General features: G+C 48.9%; 5 protein-coding genes across 5 annotated transcripts; 3 read left to right on the top strand and 2 right to left on the bottom strand.

Annotated features, from left to right (window-relative positions):
- Window positions 1-336: 336 nt before the first annotated feature.
- On the bottom strand, window positions 337-1,422 carry F4807DRAFT_456123 (glutathione S-transferase; the record flags this gene model as incomplete). The annotated part of the gene is made up of 2 exons (XM_048000835.1): window positions 337-498; window positions 553-1,422. 2 exons carry the CDS (start codon window positions 1,420-1,422, stop codon window positions 337-339), a joined length of 1,032 nt encoding a protein of 343 aa, XP_047859001.1.
- Window positions 1,423-2,978: 1,556 nt separating this feature from the next.
- Window positions 2,979-4,625, top strand: F4807DRAFT_456122 (glycoside hydrolase family 79 protein; the record flags this gene model as incomplete). The annotated part of the gene is made up of 1 exon (XM_048000834.1): window positions 2,979-4,625. One exon carries the CDS (start codon window positions 2,979-2,981, stop codon window positions 4,623-4,625), a length of 1,647 nt encoding a protein of 548 aa, XP_047859000.1.
- An 806-nt stretch (window positions 4,626-5,431) lies between these two features.
- F4807DRAFT_449657 (uncharacterized protein) lies at window positions 5,432-7,421 on the bottom strand (the record flags this gene model as incomplete). Its single annotated transcript, XM_048000050.1, has 2 exons — window positions 5,432-6,457; window positions 6,981-7,421. The coding sequence occupies 2 exons, from the start codon at window positions 7,419-7,421 to the stop codon at window positions 5,432-5,434; spliced, it is 1,467 nt and encodes a 488-aa protein (XP_047858999.1).
- A 3,249-nt stretch (window positions 7,422-10,670) lies between these two features.
- Window positions 10,671-12,713, top strand: F4807DRAFT_449656 (citrate synthase; the record flags this gene model as incomplete). Its single annotated transcript, XM_048000049.1, has 2 exons — window positions 10,671-11,120; window positions 11,178-12,713. 2 exons carry the CDS (start codon window positions 10,671-10,673, stop codon window positions 12,711-12,713), a joined length of 1,986 nt encoding a protein of 661 aa, XP_047858998.1.
- Window positions 12,714-13,138: 425 nt separating this feature from the next.
- F4807DRAFT_408250 (uncharacterized protein) lies at window positions 13,139-14,577 on the top strand. The gene has a single exon (XM_047996425.1). The coding sequence runs from the start codon at window positions 13,575-13,577 to the stop codon at window positions 13,854-13,856; it is 282 nt and encodes a 93-aa protein (XP_047858997.1). The 5' UTR covers window positions 13,139-13,574; the 3' UTR covers window positions 13,857-14,577.
- The last annotated feature ends 1,604 nt before the right edge of the window (window positions 14,578-16,181 follow it).

The following is a 16,181-nucleotide window of genomic DNA, read 5'->3' as shown; positions in this document are numbered from 1 at the left end:
TCAGACGTATAGATACGATAGGTAGCGCTCCATCGAAGGTGACTGGCCGTAGATAAGAAGGTAGGATAAATCGAGATATGTAATAAATTCAACATAACCCTCCGAAACGGGCTCGCATCATGACATTTTGCATTGCAATATCTACTTGGTCGGTATTTGCATTGTTTATTGTAACTCGGATTTGAAACGAAAAATGAGCGACAGCGAGGCGAGTTTTCATTGAAGTACACAATTATTCCTTCACGGGAATTACTCTCGCTGACCTATACCACAATATTAAGGGAGTTCTACATAAGACAAATGTCTAAGTTCGCGCTCCTGAAACATGATCGATCGTCAAACGTTAGAAAGGGTTTGCTGGTATTGAAGAACTGCGGGGTGTGATATGGCGCCAGGTTTGATACGATTGAAGTCGAGATTGACGCTAGATTCGATATCCGGGTAAGGGCCAAGTGGCGTAATGGAAAGCGGGTTAATGTCATGATGGCTCTTGGTGTACTGGCTAAACATTAGCAAACCGAGACGTTTCGCCGCTTGTTAGATGGCACTCACGTTCTCTTTGATATGTTTGAAGTTGGTCGTTTCACGAAACCCATCCACGTTCCAGTACAGGTTTTTCAGCCACTCATGTATGACAGGGTAGTTACCGCGGATGGTTCCGAGATTGCACTTGAAGTGCTGCACGTAAACAGCGTCAAATCGAATAGCCGTCGCGTATGCCAAAATATCAAGCTCCGTGAGGTCTTTGCCGAGGACATATGGTCCGCTGTTCTTGTGGATCAATAGTTCCAGCTGGTTTAAAGCTGCAAACACAGGTATCACACCTTTCTCATACGCGGCTTGATCCCTTGCAAATCCTGCCTTGTAGACGCCGCTGTTGAGGTCTCTTGTCATCCACTTTGCGACTTCGTCGATCTTCGCTCGTAGATGCTCTGGGTAGAGATCGAGGTTCCTCTCCGGGCTTCCTTCGGGCAATACCTCATTGAATCCTGTCTGCAGCCATCGCAACATCTCAAGGCTCTCATTATTCACAGCGGTATCTTCCTTGGTGTCCCAGAGGAGAGGGACACTGTATTTTCCCTTATAGTCTTTGTCTGCCCTAAAGTAAACCTCATGAAGGTACTTAGATCCAAACAATTTATCCGGGGTTGAGCCTTCGTAAGTATCGTCAGGGCCTTTGGCTCCAGGGAATGACCAGCCCTTTTCTCCTTTCGGATAGGCCTTTACGACCGATATGTCGATTGCGGAGTCGAGCTTCTTCAAGACGCGCACCAAGTTGACTCGATGCGCAAAGGGACAGAAATAGCCAATGTAGAGGTGGTACCGACCGGACTCCGGAGCGAAACGCGATCCGGGTGCCACGATCCCATGCCAACCATCTTCCGGGCCAGCGTGTAGCGGCTTAGCTTCATCGCACGCCATACTAATCCTATGATTTGAACGGGAAAGTCGTTGTACTTCTTGTGAAGGTGTTTCAATTGATTGAGCCTTAATATACCTAATTATTTGAGGTATTGTGATTGTTGAAGCGAAGGTGTTCCTTAATGATACCTAGACAGGTAAAGATGCGGGAAGTTCGGGTCAAGGTGGTCAGCGGTCCTAAGCTGTTCGGCGGCCTTACATAAGTTGGTCGTGCTCCAAGTAATCGGCGGAAGCATAAACAGGTCGGCGATTGATCTAGTCGGACGCCTGAAGTAAACTATTATTGCAATACAAGCATCTTAATTCTTTCATCGCCGATGTTTCCTCTTTTCCACTATTCACCATTTAAATATTTTGCCCCTTCCTTTTATGAATCGCTAGATATGACGATAGCGACCAGCATTAAACCTAACGGTGACACATATAACTTCGATATTTCATAAGGGGTTTCCTCCAGCATCGCCGTTTAAATATTAGGTACACACCTTTTTTACTTCAACCTTCGAAACTTGAATTCGGAAGTTGAACAAATCCAGTAACAAACGGTAAAGCAAACGTACGGCTCCATATTTTCCTCTCTATTCCCCTGTTCCCCTAGGGCAAGAAGCGGGGTAAGTTGTATTTGGTATATGAGCCAAAACAATCCCTCTAATTATCACATACGACCATAAGAGCTAGAATACTCGGGATCCCGTCCGCTCTCCCATAGATAAGCTGGCTACTGCCGGATTAGTAGTTGGGTCGGTGACGACCAGCGAATCCCCGGTGTTGTATGTTTTGTTTTTATGACTTGTTGGTATTTTTTTATTTATTTATTTCCATTATTTGCGTTTGTAATTGAAAGATTGCTTTTGTCCTCTTCCTTCTCAATCTCTGCTGTCAATATGCGTCGCGGGGATGGCCTGGGCTCAGGCGCATAGGGGTTAACAGCTTACTTAATCAGTTTCCTCTTTATATTGCTTCCCACAACGTCTTTCAGCACGGGATTCTTGGCTGTCTAATAGCTATGATCTCGTCGGAGGGAGAGTGACCGGTATTTGGAGGATTCCAATAGTACGAAGAATTAATATTATTGGGTGACTCGGTTTTAGTGTTTGTGCAATTTGGTGTCATCGATGGAAACTGCATATCTGATACAAACTTACTGGCGAAAGCTGTTTCCTTACACTACTTATCTTGGATTTATCCATCATTCAAACTCAGCAACGACGAAGAAGTTTGCGTTGGCAATGTTCTGATAGGCAGCCAGCTGTATGTAGCCGCCGACGGACCTTCTCGAAAGTTACACCCCATCTCAAACACTGGGATTCATGTCTTAGCATCACTCGCATGTCATGAATGACCTAGGTAAACTCGGCTCGTACAGAGTAACAAACCAATAAGTCTTGTTTTTGGATGTCTTGAAATGCAGGCACAACACAAGTCGTGTGCCAGTAGCTACTTACCTAGTCAGTTCCCACACCACTCGTGTTGGCCGTCTTCTAGAGGCCATTCTGTTCTCGGGTCCCGGCCACCTACTCTCCTTTCTTTTTCTCACCGGTTTACTACTCGTCAAGATGAAGTATACTAACAAATCATTTGTCATCTACTCCTTGTCCTGCGTTGCATTCGCGGCAGCAGAGAACATGATAAGACTCGAGCCTTCAGCTAACCCTCCCTCAGATATTTCCTCGCCAGTAGACCACTCTTTCGCAGGTTTTGGAATAGAGTCCTCCAATCTCTTCTCATTCACGGGTGGAGCACAACCAAATACCTTAACTATAAACCTCCTCAACAACCTTGCGAATTATGCCGGAAAGCCACCGCATATCCGGATAGGGGGGAATACTCAGGATTACATGATCTTCCAGGAGAGCCAGGCCGAGTGGTCATGGATCAACAACCCAAATGCGGTTGGTCAGGGGAGCATCAAAGCCGATAGCATGTTAATCGGACCTCGCTTTTTCGAAGCAGCGAACCGACTGCCGAAGGGTACGACGGTAACCTGGGGGCTGAACCTAGCGTACGAACAAAGTGACTTCATCGAGAAGATCACGACGATGGCAGAGCAAGCCTTAACGAAGTGTCCAAACCTGAACATCACCTCCTTCGAAATCGGCAACGAACCAGACCTCTACACGCAAAACGGGTTCCGAGCCGGGCCCTGGGGCGGCGCAGTCTTCACGCAAGAATGGCTGGCGCGCGCGTCCGCGATATCCGCGCAGGTCCTCGCGCCGAAGGGCATCGCGCGCAACTTCTTCGAGGCGGCGGCAACAGCATCGACGATCGGCACCGACTTCCAGATCGCGAACCTGGTCACCTTCGGGGTGAGCGCGGGCGCGCCCGCGCCGCCCTCGTACCTGAGCGGCTGGAACCAGCACGATTATTACTACTACATCGGCGTGTCCGGGTACGCGGTGAGCCTGGAGCGGCTGCTGACGCTGCGCACGACCGAGGACCAGTTCGCCGCGTGGGCCGCGCAGGTCGACCAGGCCGCGCAGACGCCGTACCCGTACGCGCTGCGCGAGATGGGCGTCGTCGGGCCCATCGGCCTGCAGGGCGTTACGGATGTGTTCGGCGCCGCGCTGTGGACGCTGAATTTCCTGCTCTATGCGGCGGGCCTCGGCGTCGCGTCCGTCGGACTGCATATGACGGATAACTCGAACGCGAGCGCGTGGCTGCCGATCCCCATGTACGGACGGGAGCCGCACGTGCGCCCGCTGTACTATGGCGTCGCGGCGTTCGATCAGGTCGTCGGCCCTGCGGCGTGCGCGAGGACGCAGATCGCGCAGTATACGGGCGCTCAGGTCCCGGCGGAGTACCAGGATTGGGTCAGGGCGTACAGCGTGTATCAGCAGGAGAAGCTGGCGTCTGTGGTGGTGGTGAATGGGAAGATGGCGAATAGCTCGCTGGAATACAAGGGCAATGTCACTGTGCAGTTGCAGCTGCCGGCTTCGGCGGCGGGCCAGGTCGTGTATCTTGCGTATTTGACGGGCCCGGGGGCGGATGCTACGGCGGATACGACGTGGAATGGGATCAGTTTTGAGAAGAGCGGGGATGGCACGCCGACGCAGGTCGATGGTAGTCAGCAGACGGTCCTGGTCGCGGCTGATGGGACGGCAAGTTTCTTTCTAAGAGACACAGAGGCTGTCGTTGCGAGTCTAGGGAGGAAACTTGGAGCGGCGGATTATTGCGCTATGCGTACGCGCGATGAGGTTCCGTAACTGAACCTACAGTTCGGGTCTACCGAGCCAGAAGCCTCGAGGTCATTTCCATCAGTAAATCATGTGCTTATGCGCTTTCTTACATAGTTATTTGCCAATGGCCGGAGTTCTTGTGTAAGGTCTATGTCATGAACCTAAACGGGGATGGGATCAACTTAGACGAGGGCTTAAGCAGGCTGGCTTTTACGTACCTGCATTAGCATCAGGATAGCGTATGCATAATAGACGATAATCGGTGGTGTTTGAGAGTGCTGTGATGTCTTGGACTACCTACCCAGACAGAGCTTAGTAACGTATCGTCTGTTCCTGATGGTCAAATGGATTCCACTACGTACTATCTAAATTGGTCATCATGTCAAATCATCATAGGTTGATAGCTTAGTATGACTAAAACCCTTTAAAACCCCTTATTAATTCATGGTAAGGAGATCGGGCATATATTGACGACCGATTCCTGGGCCCTTTTTCAGGGGTACAGTTAATAATCACTACGGGCCCGCCCAGATTTTACAGACCAAGTTACTTAACATGTATATTTAGCAAAGTGGGTTGAACCAGAGTATGGAGAATTACACCAGTCTATTGTGTTTTATTCTTGAAGACGCCTCTATAACTAGCTAAACTAGCCGCCCTCTCAAGCTATATGCTCAGCGACCAGATCTAGGTTAACTAGATCCGAACCTCTACCTCCAAGCGTACACAACCGCTATTAGGCAACCGCCTATAAAACCATTCCGCCATATAGCTCATTCGCGTGCTCTTTACACCTAACCTGGGAATCTTGACTCGTACACATATGATTGGGTTTAACCCTGGAATTCATGTACATTGCCTTCTTCCCACTTGCCAGGGACGAGAGCGAGAGGCACGATACCAGAAACGTGCATCTCGGGGCCGAAGATCTTGGCATTTAGGCCAAGCTCCTGTGTTGCGGCCTTCATGTTCTTAAGACCTTCCTGGTAGTTGGGTCCAGCACGACGCACCCAGATTTGTACGTTGTGCTCGTTCAGTTGCTTGGCGTATTCGCGTAGTGCTCGGATGACACCCTTGAATGTAGAAGCAACGTTTGTGAAGTTAGCAATACCACCACCGATGAATAGAACCTTGCCCTTGGGGCTCAGGGGAGCGCGGAGCATCAGGTCCAGCACAGTTCGTGCGTAGTAGTATGTTTGAGACTCGGTAGGAGCACCGGAGTATTCACCGTAGTTGGCCAAGTCATCAGCAAAGCCAGCAGAAGCGATAGCATCAGCGTAGACGACGGAAGCACCACCACCAGCGACCAAAGTCCAGATACGACCGGTAGGGTTCAAGACAGTGAGCTTCAAGGAGGCACCAGTCTTAGCATCCAATTCAGCGATGTAGGCTTCCTCTTTGGAAAGCTCACGGCCGAAAGGAGCAGGGAACTCCATCGGGGGGCCGGCGTCAACATTGATCTTGTCGCCAGCGCTTGAGACAGCAGTAATGCCCAGGTTAGCGGGAGATCGTGCGATAGCCCACTTAACACCGCACTCGAAATCAGCAGTCTGATCTAACTTGGCAGCAAGATCGAGGAAGTGAACATCGGCGGATGTGGCGTCAGCATTGGGAATGACGACTAAGGGGTTGATCTCAAGGTAGGTGAACTGGCAGTCGACGTAGACGGCGTACAGGCGAGTGATGAAGTCAACCAGGACATTGTGGACACCCGTGGGAACCTTCTTTAATAGCGTGCTGGCGATCTCCTCGTTAGAGGGATATTGTGAAAGGTCAACGGGGATAAGCAGCTTCTCAGCCTTGGCATCAACATCACCAACGTCGACACCACCCTCGTGGGTGAAGAGAATCCAGTCGCCCTATCAATTGCAAGGTTAGCCTTCTAGCGTTGTGGAAATGATTGGTCGTTGATAGAGGGATAGACTTTAGATCGTTGATACGACATGATAGGATATGAAGATATGAATGGGTGATAGAATAATGGTATGTGTTTGCATAATTGCGGCAAGTGGGTGAAAGTGGATGCAACAGGAGTGCATGTGGTTTAGTCTCCGTTCGCCCGTGAGCACCGGATCGGTCTCGACTTTCCGAATCAAATAAGAATACGGCAGCGACCACTCGGTGCGCACATTCCGCAACATTCCTCTCCCCTTGATAAGAATAAACAACTCTTCGGGACTTCTTTCCCATCTCATATTTCATTCCAGTTATCTCTTCTTTTTCTTTTTATTCAATATCGTCATTTTCAAGAATCCCGCATCTCTTCGCTGTCATGCACTAGCTGACCGTCGCCCAATCATCTGGTCGACGAGGGTAATCGGACATAAAATTAAGGTCGACGAAACAGCGCAACACATTTATAAAAAGTAACACTGCACTCACATCTCGAACTGAGTTGATGTTGATGTAGTATTCCGTGCCATCTGGGTGAGGTACGAAAGGTTCTACGAGGAACTGTCGCAGAACACCTTCCGTGTGCTCGACCTTCTGAGACTTGCCAGCGCGCTCAGCAATCCAAGCCTTCGCCTCGGGCCAGGTCTTGTTAAGAGCTAGAAGACCACTCTTGCCTCGTCTCTTGATCAGCTGGTCAGGCTTCGCAACGAACTTGGAGCCGCTGTGGAGCAACCACGGGTAGGTGACCTCGGCCTGGTCTAGCACCGCATTGACATCAGCGTCCTCGGGGAAGTAGAGCGATGCCAATCTCGGCGGCGGGTTGTGCGTCGTCGGCTTGGGAAGAGGACTCGGCTTGATGACGGGTGCACGAGTCAGGTGGTAGTTGAGGATGGCCTTGCCGTCGGCCTCGAGGATAGACTTGGCGGACATTGTGGTGGTGGTAGTGAGAGAAGGGAGTGAAGCTTGAGTCGTAAGTGATCAATTCCGTCCTATTCGATCCGGTATATTGACTCTAGAAAGCAGGAAAGAAGTTAACAGACTGGTTCTCTATCTCTGATCCCAAGTGGAACTGCAGGTGTAGAAGAAAAAAAGGACTATCTGTGACTTCTAGGGTCCGGAGCTGAGAGGCACAGGTACATGTAGGATTTGGTGCAGAGCACCGAGTCCAGTCTTTCGGAAGTGGGATTTGACAAGGTCACCAATTTCCCCCGCCTCTTACCTTGTGCCTTGTCGCGATTGAATTATCTCTCAAGTGTGAGATTTCAAGATCACGATGCGAAACCAATAAGTGTTGGCAAAAAATTGGAATATGGGAAGATTCGGATTGCAAGAGGGACGAACGACGTTGACTGCAATGACGAAGAATTGGAAAGATTGGAATTACTTACTCAAAATTCTTGTGAGGTGCGGTGGTGCGGTAACTGTGCGTTGCTTCTCGCTCTCTACTGCGAAGCTCCCACCAGTCAGTTTCCTTTTTTTCTAGCCCGGACCCCTTGAAATCTGCATTCGCCCAATCGACTTTTCGGTACCAGGCTAAGGATGTACCTCTGAGCTGTTACCCAACTAAACTCTGTAGAGGCCTACCACCCAAGTGGGCTCATGTGGGTACCATGAATTGAGTTTTGGAGGGGCGCTAGACCATGTTACGTACGGGGATGCGCTATCACGCCAAAACTTTTGGGGCGATCCTGATAGTGCCGGTCAGCAACCGGAGGGTTTCGGTTGTACAGATACCCCAACAGCAACAGCCACCGCAAGTGTCGAAGGCAGAATCAGGTACCTACAGGTACGGAACGTACGGCACATCCGATCTTCAACTATCACTACATCCACTGACACCGTTGACACGATTCAACCATATCATATATGGCACCCACTTATGCTTGGCTCCCTGTCTCCATTGGAGGAGCAAGAGGACTTGGATATTGAAGCTGACTCCTCCAGATCATGGCTTTTGCTATCGCTCCAGCAAATCTATCCAGGTCCATACAGGCCCAAATAATCTGGCTTACTGAAGCAGCAAGTCAGTCGTCAGCTAGCTTATACCTGGGTAGTATGCAGCATTACTATCATTGCCCTCGGTCGGATCTTGCTTATTACATCCTCATATCGAACCCGCTCCGATCCTGATCTATTATTGGCAGATTCATGCTTATCGTTCGGCCTTTTGAGGCCAAGGATCTGTCAGCATTATCCCTAAATCCCTAGATCCCATTGCTAGTGCAAGTCCATATGGATATGGAATATCATGGATAGGGATTGACGATCTGAGCTGAGAGGAAGAGCCCCGAATACTATGCACGGAGTAATTGATGATGCGAACGTGCGCATTGCTAGCCTGGCCGGGCTTGAGATGTCGCACAAGGCGAAACATCCGTCTCTGTCAGCCAGCTCCGGAGTTGGATATTGGGGACTATCCGGCAAAAATATCCCATATGTCAATATGCAAAGTGACATTCTAGTAATGTCCCTGGATGCCATTCTCCGGATATGGTTGGCCCGACCGGAGGAGTGCAGTAGATCCCGTTCAAGTGAAGGGGATAGCCTGTACCCCTTGAGGTTCTCGTGGCCTTGCCGCCTTGCAGGTAGGATATTGTTTCAGTATTTTCAATAGTCGTCGTCGACTATTTCATATACTATAGTATATCTCTTTTCCTTTTCGGGTATGGTGGCAGTCCATATATCATCATGTCGATACATCCACACATCCACTCACACCACATACTTCTCTGATATGGGAGGATGGAAAAAGATCGATTCAACCTGCCGTTGGGAGATTAGGTGAGATGGATGATTGAGACGAAGAAGTTACCAAGTCTATGGCGGGGCAGGCAGTTGGATGTTAAGGTCCGATGTACTGGTACAAGAATTGTGGGGACCTCAAACAGCGGGGACGAGAAATCAACCAGGTACCTCTACGTACCCGATGCCGAGTACTCTCCTTGGTGGGATGGCCTGGTTCGGATTCTTCTCACTCAACGAGCAGCAAATCCCCAGTCGCCAACACAAGCAGGATTGTGCAGGATCAACAGGGCAGTCCAGGCGAGCGGAAGCCAAAATTGTACCAAGTGTACCAATTGAAACTAACAAGGGAACACCGACAAAATAGCTTGCAGCCGTCAACGCTGGACGAAAGAAAAGGGGGTATAATTCAACATATCACAAAATTTACCCCAACTAATCCGATCGAGACGAGACCTTTTTTTTTCCGCCGGACATTCTTGTGGGCACAATACGTCGCGACAGCAACCACACAAATTACTTACGTCTTGTCCACAACGGAAAAGACGAGAAATTGAGAGGAAATAAAGGGACAATTGGGAAATACATACCTACAGAATAACACGAAAGGTACGTACATACTTTAAATTTACTAAGCTTTGTTTTAAGCAGCGGTGGCATTAAGTGGCATGTACCTTCCAATACCCTTGCTATCTCTACCCACCGTCTGCTGAATCGAACCTTTTTTGCTGGTGGTGGCATAAGGTGGGTCGGCCCTGCGTCAATCGAGCTGGGCTCACTTCCCGTCCGAGAAAAATAATCCCCATCGTCGTCAAAGCTCACTAGACTATTCCCCTCTTATTCCTCCCACTTCACTTACAATTCCCCATACCACATACCGTATTTTCTCGAGATAGCCTCTCGTTATTAACTTCGTGGCTTGAATCTCGTCTAATACTTGTGCAGTTTCCCGGTGCAAGGTGCAAGCAGAAGTCAAGACGACGGTTGATTGAATTTACCAGCCAGAATTGTCAATCCTGTCCTAAGTGAGGTACGTAGGGCTTTTGCAAAACTCCCATCCCACATTACAAGCATTTTACAAGCATTTTCCTGGAGTTGGATTTGCATACCATCCAACAATACCAGTTCAACCATGGGGTAGTCGGATTCCATTGGTTTTATTCAGCTCCGGAGCTGACGAGCCTCCGTGAATCATCGGATCCTTCAAATACGGTGGTGGGATGGGGTGGTTTTGCCTTTCTAAAGATTACTAGGAAAGGCAACACACAGCCTTCTGCCGGTTTATCGATTCGCCCAAATTGTTTCCACTCTATTTGACTTGGCTTGCGAAACTAGAAGTCCTTTGGGTGGTGTTGTAAATCAAGTTCTAGCGTTGTTCCTAAGCTAACTGTGGTTACCAAATCTCTAGAGAAAGCCCACGAAACTCACACGATCACGATGTCTTCCAACGGTGTCAACGGCGCCACCAGCGGCGGCTTGTCTGCTAACGACAACATCACCCGCTTCGCTGCTCCTAGCCGACCTCTGAGCCCTCTCCCCGCCCATGCGCTATTCAACAACAAGACGCGATGCTTCGTCTACGGTCTGCAGAACCGAGCAGTCCAGGGCATGTTGGATTTCGACTTCATCTGCAAACGACCTACCCCCTCGGTTGCTGGCATCATCTACACATTCGGTGGTCAGTTCGTTAGCAAGATGTACTGGGGAACGAGCGAGACTCTCCTACCTGTTTACCAGGAGACATCTAAGGCGGTGGCCAAGCACCCCGATGTTGACGTAGTAGTCAACTTTGCTTCTTCGCGAAGTGTCTACAGCTCAACCATGGAGTTGATGCAATTCCCTCAAATCAAGACCATCGCTATTATTGCGGAAGGTGTCCCTGAGCGAGTAAGCGAGCCTCATGAATGACGTAGATGGGAATATTTCATACTAACATGCAAATAGCGTGCACGAGAGATTGCCCATGTCGCACGACAAAAGGGCGTTACTATTATTGGCCCGGCTACTGTTGGTGGTATCAAGCCTGGTAGCTTCAAGATTGGTAACACTGGTGGTATGATGGACAACATTGTCGCTTCCAAGCTCTACCGCAAGGGTTCGGTCGGCTACGTCTCTAAGTCCGGTGGTATGTCGAACGAGTTGAACAACATCATCTCTCAGACTACCGACGGTGTCTATGAGGGTATTGCCATTGGTGGTGACAGATATCCTGGAACCACTTTCATCGACCACATGTTGAGGTATCAGCAAGACCCCGAATGCAAGATCCTTCTGCTATTAGGTGAAGTCGGTGGTGTCGAAGAATACAAGGTCATTGATGCCGTGAAACAAGGCATCATCACCAAGCCAATTGTCGCTTGGGCTATCGGTACTTGCGCCAGCATGTTCAAGACCGAGGTTCAGTTCGGTCACGCTGGTTCTTTTGCCAACTCTCAGCTCGAGACCGCTGCCATGAAGAACAAGTCTATGAAGGAGGCTGGTTTCCATGTCCCTGACACGTTTGAGGATCTCCCTCAAGTCCTTGAGGGCGTCTACAAGAAGCTTGTCGCGGAGAAAACCATTGTTCCTCAGCCCGAGCCAGTTGTGCCTAAGATTCCCATCGACTACTCGTGGGCCCAAGAGCTTGGTCTTATTCGAAAGCCTGCCGCTTTCATCTCCACTATTTCCGACGACCGTGGCCAGGAACTCCTCTACGCTGGTATGCCTATCTCCGATGTTTTCAAAGAGGACATTGGTATTGGCGGTGTCATGTCTCTCCTATGGTTCCGTCGCCGTCTGCCTGACTACGCCTCTAAGTTCTTAGAGATGGTGCTCATGCTTACTGCCGACCACGGTCCTGCTGTTTCTGGTGCCATGAACACCATCATCACTACCCGTGCCGGCAAGGATCTTATCAGCTCCTTAGTTTCCGGTCTCCTCACCATTGGTTCCCGATTCGGTGGTGCTCTTGACGGCGCCGCCGAGGAATTTTCCAAGGCCGCCGACAACGGACTCAGCCCTCGTGAGTTCGTTGACACAATGCGCAAGCAAAACAAGCTCATTCCCGGTATCGGTCACCGTATCAAGTCCCGGAACAACCCGGACTTACGTGTGGAGCTTGTCAAGGAATACGTCTTGGCCAGATTCCCTAGCCACAAACTTCTCGACTACGCATTGGCAGTCGAGACTGTAACCACCTCCAAGAAGGACAACCTTATCCTGAACGTTGATGGTTGCATTGCTGTCTGCTTCGTCGACTTGATGAGGAGCTGCGGCGCATTCAGCCCTGATGAGGCTGAGGACTACATGAAGATGGGTGTCCTAAACGGTCTCTTCGTCTTAGGTCGCAGCATTGGTTTGATTGCCCACTACCTTGACCAGAAGAGACTACGCACCAGCTTGTACAGACATCCTTGGGACGATATTACTTACCTGCTACCCACCCTTGCCAAGACAGGACCGGTGGGTGAGAGCAGAGTGGAGGTTTCTGTGAGTAAATAAATAGTTGTGGGATTCTAGGGCGTACTTTAGAGGCATTTAATCACGGTTTCTTCTCCGAAAAGGGGTTAGACGTGAAATATACTTGTTAGGCCAGAGCGGTGGTGACCTTTAGAGGATTCAGTTGTATTGACTGGTTTGTATGAGAAGATTTAACATCGAATCCAATAGAGCCGAGGTGGGACACGTTTTGAACACTATGAACTCGTTTCTACTATTCTATGTGCTATGATATCCAAAACTGAAGACTCGTGATGGTTTTCCCAAATCGTGAAACTAGTGTTTCGTGAGGTTACGTAATCCCCCGCTGTCCATCAAGGTTGTCAAGCGAGCTGCTTATGTAATTATTTGCTGGTTAGGTAAGCTAAGAATGGGTAAGCCAAAAAGGTTCAGAGTCCGCCCCACTTAAACGCCGTTCAAGCTTTGGTCCGTAGAAAGTCGAATCCGTAGACGAAGTCAAGTAAATCTACAACACTTAGGCGGCCCCTAACACGCTTGAGTAGCCCTTTAATAGGACGTGGTATGTAATTTTCCTAGCAGGCCGTCTATGATGCCTCCAATTGTTTCTCCCCGAGTGCTGTGAGACCAGCTGTTTAGCACTCGTCACGATCGCAAAGTTGGCAGTGCCTTGACTAACGAATTGCGCCTAGTCAAGTAAGACGTTACATGTAGAAGTCAACGGGACGACACTACTCACCCTACCATATCAGACGGGTAGTCTATCTAGCATTGCCGTCGAGCGGACAGTCATCTTCTCGCCCGCCCGCCTACGAAACCGACCCCCAAACTCTTCAACCCCGCGTCCATCGAACCATAACACACATACTCATACACACGAAAGTCAAAAAGGGAAGAAGAAAAATAATGTCATACTTCCGCATAACCCTCCACCGCTCGGCCATCGGGCTGCCGAAAAGGACGAACGGCGTGCTGGCGGCGCTCGGGCTGCGCAAGCGCGACCAGACGGTCTTCCACCCGGTCTCGCCGCAGTCGGCGGGTATGATTCTGAAGGTCAAGGAGCTGGTCAAGGTCACGGAGGTGGACCGCGCGCTGACGCCGAAGGAGATGCGGGATGAGCGGCGCAGCGTGCCTGGGTACTGGATCGAGAGGGCGGTGCCTAGGGTAGGTGAGAGGGTGAGTGGTTGATGGTATGGATGGGATGAAGGTGGGGTGGAGGGGTGGAGGGGCTTTGGCTTGCTGTCGAGACGATGGGCCTGGTATCGTGATGGCAGAGGTTGTGAGATGGACACATGGTTGGGCGTGGCCTAGGGATTGCAAGATTTGCGATCGGAGACCCGTCTAATACCGCCATCCATCGACTTGTCTAGGAGAGCTCCTTGGCATCCAGGCTGGCATATGAAGCCCCTTCCAAGTTCATATAATGTGCAGTTGATGCACATTCAACATTGTAAAATATCAGCCTGAGTCCATATCTCTTGCCTGCCCAGCAACAAGCTGTTTGGCGTAGATACTGGGTACTCTCCGGTTGAAATCAACATGAATAAATCAAAGTACTACATTCAAACAAGCACTTCCGAGATCGTTTACGAAGAGTTTATGGTATGCCTCCGATACTAGTTCCCTAAAGGTTCGTAGGGACTTGGCTTACTGAATGCTACCTTTACCTCGCCGGACGGCCTTAGTAGATTAGTCATTATTGCAAACTACTAGTGCTAAATCTAAGGAAATGGGGTACTGAGTTGCTTTATTCACGACTACCTTTGATGAGGTAGGTAGGTAAACCTGATACACACCTATACTCGCAATTCAATAGAACACATGATGCTACTAGCTAGATTTTCTTTCTTATTTACTTTACGTTTTGATGAGTCGCTAGATATAGTTATCCATGTTTAAAAATTAGCCAGCATATCAATTCAGGGGTTACTTACTCCAGTTACTGCGCGTAAATATGCTCGCAAGATATCCTTTGGTATTCAATTAGTACCTAGTTGTACGATAAAATGATACGATCCAATCCACTCCATCAGCCTTGATTGAATTAGAATTTAGTTAGTAGATGTAATGACCTCGTAGCACGTACAAGGGTATTGATACCGCCTTCTAATAGAGGCTTCAAAAGGGGCAGTTCTCTCAATTCACCGTGTACGCGTCAGCATCTCGACAAATTGTGTAGAAATAAGAGGAACATAGAGCGTCACATATCTATCTGTACTGTTACTATTGAGCCCCTTTTCATGTGCGACTGATGGAATCCTGGTGGTACATGTTAAATTACGATACCGCACAATGTTGCATTGTTGGTGGTAAGGTAATACTCGCGTCTCCAATACTTCCTTGTCACCTCAATTCAAAAGGCACATGATTATGGAAGTTATAAGAGTATAAACGATACTTTTGGTATCTATCCAGGTACAGGCAGGTGTCTGCTACTAATGAATGATTCCGCACATTCGCGGTCTCTTAGGAAGCTCAACTGTTACTTGCAGTGTGATTTATAATAGGAATCAACATAAACTTTTGGCAAACCCAGCTAGAGAACTTTTCAACCCATATTCAAGTTGTTTGTTTCCTTGATAACTTACTGTGGTTTTTTCATGAGTGCCTCCATGTAGATACATCCCACTATGATTCTGATTACGCCGTATAGATAGTACCTAGTGTATTCAATGTTGACATTGATACTTTTCCTAATTGAGCATTCCACTAGCTACTAGAACATCATATTATCTGCCTGTGCTATGTAGCAGTATCTTGTAGATGAACGTAGAATCTGGATATGAGTCTTTAATCCACCTATATCTACGGCCTTTGACAAACTGCTCAGCAATGCTTCCCTAATGAGACAAGCAATGGATGGCTCTCCATACAATATGCTTTACGACCCAGAAATCTCTTCACGTTCTTGACTACGAACCTACCTAGTAGGGATAATTCAACCTCCCTTCCTGTCATTGACGCCAGTTATCCTTTCAACTACCTAGCTTGTGGATACTTCCACCAACAGGTCCTCACACTAGTACCATCCAGCTTCATAGCCCCTATCATACCTACCCGCTTACCCGTCTTCCATGGATATGTGACGTCAGTTTGTCCATTAGGCTCTATGATGTCCTATCATACATGTGGATATTATACGTATAAACCTCTCAGGAAGGAACGGCGAACAGTTAGCGCATCAGGGGGAGCTCAATAGGGATCTCGTGAAGCATGGGACTGCTATAATTGGTCAGATACCTAGTCTTCCATCAGACTGAAATTCACATTCTTTATCGTGACTCCCTCATCCGATCTTCAGAAGCTTACATAACCCTTTCAAAGGTTGCCAACTTCTGTACCATGCTGTGAAATCTTAATTTCTCCATCGCCGCATCTTCCACGGCTATTAATTCACACCATAGGCAGCGACATTCATGGCTCTGTGATCACATTGACCACATTACTTGGGTATTTTCAGGGGCGCAACTGCCAAAACCGGCGAAAATGACGAGTTTCCTTCCCGAAAAATAG

Source organism: Annulohypoxylon truncatum (genome assembly GCF_022578515.1).
Source record: "Annulohypoxylon truncatum strain CBS 140777 unplaced genomic scaffold F4807scaffold_2, whole genome shotgun sequence".
Lineage (NCBI taxonomy): Eukaryota > Fungi > Ascomycota > Sordariomycetes > Xylariales > Hypoxylaceae > Annulohypoxylon > Annulohypoxylon truncatum.
Note: the sequence above shows the minus strand (reverse complement) of the source record. Positions and strands in the feature narration are given on the sequence as shown.

What these genes read in the sequence shown, in the direction of transcription:
- F4807DRAFT_408250 (XM_047996425.1), top strand. Translation starts at nt 13,575, where the DNA reads ATGTCATACTTCCGCATAACCCTCCACCGCTCGGCCATCGGGCTGCCG.